The sequence below is a fragment of the Aethalodelphis obliquidens genome, unplaced genomic scaffold, assembly GCF_003676395.1.
Source record: "Aethalodelphis obliquidens isolate GAN/ISIS:26980383/991018 unplaced genomic scaffold, ASM367639v1 scaffold87, whole genome shotgun sequence".
NCBI classification, from domain to species: domain Eukaryota; kingdom Metazoa; phylum Chordata; class Mammalia; order Artiodactyla; family Delphinidae; genus Aethalodelphis; species Aethalodelphis obliquidens.
Genome location: NW_020838031.1, coordinates 3,374,166 through 3,382,945, shown reverse-complemented (window position 1 = coordinate 3,382,945; position 8,780 = coordinate 3,374,166). Strand labels below are relative to the sequence as shown.

Sequence of the window (8,780 nt, the reverse complement as noted above, 5' to 3'; positions counted from 1 at the left end):
TGTTTGGATATGTAAAGCCTATTGATTTTGGTAAGTTGATTGTGCTGTTATGTGTGTAAATAAATTTTGTGTTTGTGTTTTTGTTAATTTTCTTTGGTTGTCTGTCTTACAGCAACATCATCTGTCATTGTTAATGTTGTATCTCCTCCTTTCCAGATTGTAACTCTCATTTATTTTTCTTGCATAACTGAATTAGCCAGTATCTCCAGTAAAATATTTCCACTAGTGTTAGTGGGCACCCTGTCCTGTTCCCCACTTAGTGGTGATGTTATTTTCAATTTCCTCAAAGGGTCTGGACTAGAAAATTCCATCGTTTTCTGACTGGTTAATATCTGAAAGTAAACACATACACAACTTCAAAGCATTGACTTATTAGAAACATTTGGTGCAATGTAGGTAAGCATACAATGAATCATCCTGTAACAGAAAGATGAGATGAGGAAAACGGATACATTTTTCTGTCATCCACACTCCAGAAGATAAAAAAATGTTAAAGGTGCACCATGGCTTGGATAACAGTTTTAATTTCACATATGAAAAGTAAGTTTCACGAAGTAATAAATTACATGACAAAATTCAAAGATTAAGTAAGGTGAGGGTATTCAAAATAAGAGCCCCGAATCATTTCTCAAGAAGGCATTAAACAATGAGTGCAATGTTGCTATCTTGACTGTTTTCTGAAAAATACCGATTAGATGGGGGTTTTCAAGAAAATCTGCCTGTTGTCAGGCAGTAAGTGGTTGTTCCTGGCATGGCTTTTGAGGTGGATGGGGAATGAATGGCTGGTTAGGACAGTGGTGGGTGGTAGGTCTGTTGAAGGCTGTCTGAGCCTAGACTTCATGGTCACAGAGCAGCAGGGCTCACCTGGGGGTGTGGGAAGCCAGGGTTTCCCCAGGCTCAGTTTCTCTGATTCTCCAGTCAGGACTCCCACGGTGACCATGAGTTCTTAAGGGAACAAATAAGCTCCTTGGGTCACAGTCCCAGAAAGACATTAAAGGCACTTTAGGAAGAGCACAGTTAAGAGCAGTCTACCTGTCTCTAATGGCTGCTGCTGGCCCCCCGCTCAGCAGCTCCGTGCCACGGGGAAAGTTCATTGGTCTCCTAAGGCTCGAGTGCATCACGTGCAAACACCTACCCCATAAGGTCGGAATAAGAAGTCAGATGATAATGATTATAAAGGTCTTGGGACAGTCCCAGCACACACACGTGTGAGCCCTTCTGTGCTCCTGGGGTGGGGAAACCAGCCTTACTGCACAGACAGCTAAGTGTCCAATACGATACCCATCAGAGATCCCCAACCTCTGGGCAGTGGACCAGGACTGGTCCACGGCCTGTTAGGAGCTGGGCCGCACAGCAGGAGGGGAGCGGCAGGTGAGTGAGCGAGGCTTCATCTGCCGCGCCCCAGCCCTCACATCGCCACCCGAACCATTCCCCCACCTCCAGGCTGTGGAAAAGTTGTCTTCCACAAAGCCGGTCCCTGGTGCCCGAAAGGTTGGGGACCACTGATATACATGCTCACCTGATTTGAGGAAGATCATTTTGATGTTGAAATTTCAGGAAGTTGCAAGGAACCGGGAGTGTCACTGACTGAGAACACGCTCGGGCTGGTGGAAGATAAATGGGTGGCATTTGGATGCTAGCATCTCAGCGTGGAGGACCGTGTAATCTATCGTGGATTCTCTCGCATGGTGCCACAGTGAAATCAGACCCAAAGGCAGCATTTTCCACCTGCACTTGTGCTTGTGGTCTTGACTGTCTCCATAAAAGCTTGGATTTTTATTGCTATTGCTTTGTGGCTTTTATGTTCAAGCCCTGATCTCTTCTTATGTTGCCCTGATAGAAACTGCCCTATATAATGATGTGGGATACACAGTCCTGGGTCTTCTGGGGTCACAGTGGCAGAAGAGGGGCTTGTCCTGAGAAGGTCATGTGGCCAGAGGAATCACCCTGGCCTTGTACAGGCTTCCTGGTTGCCTCTGACACCAGCACAGACCACAGATGAGCTGTAGCATCATTCACCTGCCTTGATCTGGCATCTCAACAAGGAGATGGACATGTTGCCCACTGGGGCCACCGGAGAACCCTTATTTGGGGCACACTCAGACAGTCATTAGCTTCCAGAGTTTTCAAATACATCATAACCTCACAGAATTATTCATGATGGTGTCTGAGTAAATACAAAACACTTGGGTTAGTGACTGTTAAGATGCCTTGTGGGGCTTTTTAAAATGACACTTCTCCAAGTAGGGATTCATTAGAGACAATCCTGACTCTTTCCAAGTTTTGCTTCACTGGAATTAATTCAAGGATTCAAGAATTCCATGTGCCATGTGACTAGTACATAATTATTTTTTAGACATGATAAATAATTCAGGAATTTGCTCCAGCATTGCAAAACCAAGCATTCCTGGAACAAACTAATTATACCTATTATTAAAATATGTATAGTATATATTTTTAAATGCTCAACAGAAAATTGCAGGAAATACAATCAGAAAATTCACAATGTTGTGCTTTTGCTTTGTTCTCTGGACTACGGCCACTTGCTGGCTTAAGCAGGGCCACCTCCTGACGGAAGCACAGCACAGCACGGAAAGCTGAGCAAAGCACCAGCTGCCTTCCGGAAACGGCAGCATGACTTCAGGAAATGACAAAGACTGTCTAGTGTCCATGGATCCTGATGGAGGCAGGAGCATCTCACTCCTGTATCAATGAGACAGAAGCACAAAAAGACCAGTTAGTCAATTACACTTACAAACTGCGGCAAGTCATTATTAACTCAATACGGCAAAAGTTTTGAGTTTCATCTCTGATGCATACATAAGTGATGTAAATCAGCGTTTGGATCACGACACTCCTGGAGAATGCAGTGCTGCACAGCACTAGACTGATGGAATATTAATAGAATTTAAATTTTAAAAACCCTATGATCCATTAAACGTGGGAGTTCGGGGTTAGACAAAAACAAGAGGGTTTCCACATTCCAAGCATTATCACAGGCTGATACGCTCATTGCACCGTGGTCTCCAAGCGGGTGATGGCATGGCACACTTCTCAAATAGACTCATGCCAAAGGAGAGCCGTACGACTGTGGAGCATCTCTCAAGGCTGCCTTCCTCAGCGCACCTTGAGGAGCGCTGCCTGGTGAGCTCAGCCTGTTTTACAGCTGCCTCAGCAGGGAAGGGCCTGCAGTGCCCCACGTCGCTGAGTACAGCACTGATGAACTGAGTACAGCACTGATGAACTGAGTATAGCACCGCCTCACTGAGTACAGCACTGATTCACTGAGTACAGCACTGATTAACTGAGTACAGCACTGATTAACTGAGTACAGCACTGATTCACTGGGTAGAGCACTGATGAACTGAGTACTGCACTGATGAACTGAGTACAGTACTGATGAACTGAGTTCAGCACCGCCTCACTGAGTACTGCGCTGCCTCACTGAGTACAGCACTGATGAACTGAGTACAGCACTGATTCACTGGGTACAGCACTGATTAACTGAGTACAGCACTGCCTCACTGAGTACAGTACTGATGAACTGAGTTCAGCACTGATGAACTGAGTACTGCACTGATGAACTGAGTACAGCACTGATGAACTGAGTACGGCACTGCCTCACTGAATACTCTTCTGCATTGAAGGTTTCTACATCCATGTCCTGCCTGACACTAAGTGAAACAGGTTCAAGGGAAAATAGGAGAGGATTAAACGTTTAAACACGTCCCCTGACCAATTCATGCCCCTCACTCCCTTCCTGCTCTCGTTGTGGGTGAATTTCAGAATGTCCTGATGAAACATCAGGGACACATCCTGGAGAGACAGGCAGTGCCAGACAGGACAACCAGAGGGCTACACGTGATAGTCTGTCTCTTTAAAAAATATATATCTTTTGGAATTTTTCATCTTAATTCTTGTGAGATTATAGAGAATCACAGGGGAAATTAAGGTGAAAAGCTGTTAATTCCAGATTCTGGGGTTAATTAGCTCCCTTATATCATGTGCCTGTAGGAAGGTGTAATGGGTATGATAAGAGAGACATGTATGGTTTCTTTTTTATAAGTTCTTAAATCAGGAGATATTTTAATTGCATCAGAAAGCAAGATGGTACAGGAAAAGAGACGTCTTTCTAGGAGAAATCACCCCAACTTCTGTCTAATGGGGGCTGAAATGGAAAGATTTTTCAAGTCCTGTGCAAGATGTTCCTGTTAATGACAGTAAAGGTGCCTCGGACCAACATTTATAAGGAAATCGGCAGTTCACTCCCCCTGCCTATTCCAATCTGCAGACCCCCTGATCTCAGGATCGGGAGAGCGGACCACTCTTCTGCTGGGCGACATCCAACTCCGTAATTGTTTCGGGCACATTGGTTATGCAGAGGAGGTGGGAGAGGCCCCGGAGCACCCACGGTGATGACGCAGTCACTCACCCTCCTTCCCCCATCCTGTGACGCCTCAGGCCGGTGCTTCCCGGACACCAGCTGTCCCACAGGAAGCTGCAGCCTCCCTCTCTCCCGCCTCCTTTGCTGGTTGGAGCTGCAGGATCATGGCCTGCAGAGTTTCCTTCACCATCTGGAGCTCCCTCTTGAGAGACTGTGCACACGTTGTTAAGGAACACAGGCGAAGGTGACAGGCGGCCCTCTGCAGCCTCTCGGGGATCTGGTAAGAGCCACATGCCTGCTGGAACCAGATGGGCACTCCCCTCTAACTGCGGTTTCAAGTTCCTCCAAAGTGTAGGCATTAAATATTAATACCAATGCTACGCTTCTTTTAAGAGCAATTGCAATTTCTATGAGGCCTGAGGTCATTCACTATCTCAAGTAAGGTTTCCAAAAGGAAAAGGAAGAGTCAGCTCTTAGACGGAGACAGATGGCAAACTGGGACGCTCCACGGAATATGGTCAGTGTGACTGTATCCCTGCTCAGCCCCAGGCTGGGGGAGGGCAACTGTCACATCCAAATGCTCTGACAGTGGAAAGGGCAGAAGGCTGGAACTCAGAGCTCCAGGACTGGGGGCCACCATACAACCAGACTCCGAGCGATGAGCTACAATCCCTATTGGTCATCCGCCAGCCTTGTCACCTTGTGCAAATCACTTTGAACCTCAGTTTTCACATGAAACAGTGACTTCTAAACCCCGTTAGGGTCTAATCTGCTGTCACGTGTCATTATACTCCCAGGTGCTCGTAAAATAGCCATTCGGGGCCTTGGAGCTTTGACGGAGTGCAGGGAGCTTGCCTTTTCTGGGTTGGTTGGTTGGTTTTTCTTTAAATGGTTGGGTTTTTAGTTTCATAACCTGTAAAGTTGTTTCTCATATAAATAAAACAATCATAGAGAACTCAGTGAATAATTATATGGAATAAATAATACGCCCGCCATTCTCTTAAAAGATGAGCTCTCTTCTAGGGGTTTAAGCTGGGGAACATTTAACCAACAGTGATTTTGCTGTCTGTCCACAGTCAGGCCCCTCTGTTCTTTCCCTTTTGTACCAGAACAATCCTAAGATAAATACAGGATGAGTGATGGATTGAATTCTTTTAACTTAATAAGCAAACTAATTTAACTTCATCTAACAGGAACTAAGAGGAAACACAGAAATATGTTCACACCTCTTAGATGCTGTTAAATCGTCACAAGAGGTCAGACCACTTAAATATTACGAGATCAGATGCGGAGCAAACAGAAAGCTTCGGGAAAAGTAGTTTGCAGAAATCTTCCCACTCGCAAACTGTCCACACCTACTACAATGTGGTTTTACTTAAGTACAATGTCAAGAGAAAGAGATACCTTTAGGTTATGACTATGGAAAGCTTTCTTTTTTCCTGTTTAAATAAGGAACTCCAAAGGATCCTGGGAATTATGCAAATGAACCTCACCTAAGCAAAAATGCTGAGCCACCCCGACAAGCCTCTGGCAGCTTTTCATCCTCTTGAATCCCCACCAGACTTCATCATTCATGTAATTTACATACACCAACCATGATGCTTCACTCCTTGCACTTGAACTTGAGGGGAATGAGGATGGGGTTGAGGAGATGGGCAAGAGGTGGGGCAAGAACCCAATACTTGTGTTTTCTTTTTTCTTTTTTAAAAGACTTCATTTTCCTGCATTTCTCTGAACAGTTCTACTAATCTTTAGTGAAAACACATATGACTTTATACAAGCGAGAGCGTAAGTGGTCCCAGACAGAACAAGCTGCAAAGGAATCACAAAGTTATGCTACATTTATAAAGAATAAGCGTGGAGCTTAAGCAGTTTATGAATCTCGACAAACTCCCGAGACTTCATTACCTTTGATATGCAGCCTGGGACTACAGGTCCCGCTTTGTAATATGCTGAATGACGACCAAGGTTTTTAGAGAGAGAAACGGAACCAGACTGAACTGCTTCTTCAAGAACTCGTAAAATTTCTAGCACTGGCAGAACACACTGAAAACGTTTTTAAAAAGAGAGTGAGAGAAGCCACAAAAGGAAAAGACTAAGTTATATAACACATCAGCCCCTCAGACAACAGACAACAGTCTCCAGGGACACAGGGAGGAGTGACAAGCAGAGGGATTTGAGGATGTGACCAGCAGCTCTGGAACCTGGCAAACCATAGAATGCTTTCATTGTCTCACTCATAAAATGCAGATTCCCATACCGTCTTCACAGGGCTAGGGTTAAAAGAAATATTTTTTTCTTGTGAGAGTATAGTGCCTTTTGTGAGATGAGATTTAAGGTTTATTTACTAAAATAGCAGAGGTTGTTCTGTCTAAGTAGGGCCAGACCTCAGAAATCCTGGGAACCTCCTTTAGAACCTATGGGGTAATAATCATCAAAATGATTAAAATCATGTTTTATTTACGAAATACTTCCCTCTAACCAACCTGCTTGTATGATTCCATACTACATGTGAGTTCCAAAACATTTTGAATGTGCTTATATGAAAGAGAGTCCAGGATAAAATGTGGAGTGACGGGGGGGGAAAGCAAGTTGTAGAACAATGTGTATGGAATGATCCTAATTTTGCAAAAACAAAGGGGACAATAGAGATAAGCCATGTCTAGCTGGAAAAGCACCTTAGGAGGACACAGGGGTGGACTTCTCCTAGACATTGGTACTGGGAGGGGGATGGAGCCTTTTTTTTTTCATACTTCTGTAATATTCACAATGGACATGCATCCTTTCATAGTTCAATCAATGTGTTTGTTCAAAAAGATACATGCATCCCAATGTTCACAGCAGCACCTTTCACAATAGCCAAGACATGAAAGCAACCTAAATGTCCATCCACAGAGGAATGGATAAAGAAGATGTGGTACATATATACAATGGAATATTACTCAGCCACAAAAAAAGAACGAAGTAATGCCATTTGCAGCAACGTGGATGGACCTAGAGATGATCATACTAAGTGAAGTAAGTCAGACAGAGAAACACAAATATCATATGATATCACTTACATGTTGAATCTAAAAAAAATGATACAGATGAACTTCTTTACAAACCAGAAACAGACTCACAGACATAGAAAACAAACTTATGGTTACCAAAGGGGAAGGGGGTGGGGGAGAGATAAATTAGGAATTTGGGAGTAACGTATACACACTACTATATATAAAATAGATGATCAGCAAGGACCTACTGTATAGCACAGGGAACTCTACTCAATATCTTGTAATAACCTACATGGGAAAAGAATCTGAAAAAGAATGTATATATATATATATATCTGAATATATATACCTATGAATATATATCTGAATATATACATACGAATATATATCTGACTATATATATGAATCACTTTGCTATACACCTGAAACTAACACATTGTAAATAAACTATACTTCATAAAAGGATAAATTAAAATTTTTAAAATAAAAAAGCAGAATAAGCATCTAGTGAAAATAATTTAGAAATATCTTAAGAGAAGTATCTTTTTATCACAACTCTTAAATATTAGGATAGGCTTAATTTAATCTATTATTCTGATTCAGCAATTTTAAAAAGTTAAAAAAAAAAAAGAAAAAACACTGGAAACATTTTCCCATCTAGCAGTTGGGAAAACAATCATGTAGATAGAGATCCTCACTCTTTCCTTCATTCGATCAAATACTCAAACATTTCACAGCTCCTACTGTGTGCTAAGAAATGTTCTAGACATGGGAAGTAGGGGAGTGAACAAAGCCACTGCCATCATGGGGCTTATGTGCCACTGAGTGAGAAGAAAATAAACACACAAAGGCATGCGGATAGATCGTGAGATGGAGTCATGGCAGGGTTTGGAGCCGGGGAGAGACGTGATCTCCCTGGCTGCTTTAATCGTTAGTAGATTAAAGGATGCGAGGGCAGAAGCCTGGAGACAAGAGGATTTTGCAATAATTCGGGCCATAACCAGGTGGTGGCAGTGGAGGTGGTGAGAGATGGTCAGATTCTGGATGTTTTAAAGATGGTGCCAATGGCATATGTGACGGACTGGAGGTGAGATGTAAAGGAAGGAAAAGGCAGCAAGAATGACTCCCAGATTTTTATCTAAGCAGCGAACTGGAAAAATAGACTTGCAATTGATCAATAAGAAGACTGGGAATGAGTCAGGGTTTTGGGGGGTGGGAGTGGGAGGAACTGGAGTTTGGACACGTGAAGTTGGGAAAGCCTATTTGTCAGCCAAGTGGAGATGCTGAGGAGGAAACAGACGTGAGTCTGAGGTTCAGAGAGAGGTCCAGGCTGCAGATGTGCACTTGGAGGTTATACTGGAAAAGATATCTTTACAGACATTTTGGCAACATTTTCTCAC

General features: G+C 43.4%; 1 protein-coding gene across 1 annotated transcript in view; it reads right to left on the bottom strand.

The window, feature by feature from the left end:
- Positions 1-362: 362 nt before the first annotated feature.
- Positions 363-8,780, bottom strand: part of DISC1 (DISC1 scaffold protein) — a 349,681-nt gene continuing 341,263 nt past the window's right edge. The window contains exons 13-14 of the mRNA XM_027094035.1: positions 4,433-4,597; positions 363-2,703 (exon numbers count right to left, since the gene is read on the bottom strand). Coding sequence (XP_026949836.1) covers positions 4,458-4,597 — 140 coding nt within the window. The 3' untranslated portion in view covers positions 363-2,703; positions 4,433-4,457. The remainder of the gene's footprint in view (positions 2,704-4,432; positions 4,598-8,780) is intronic.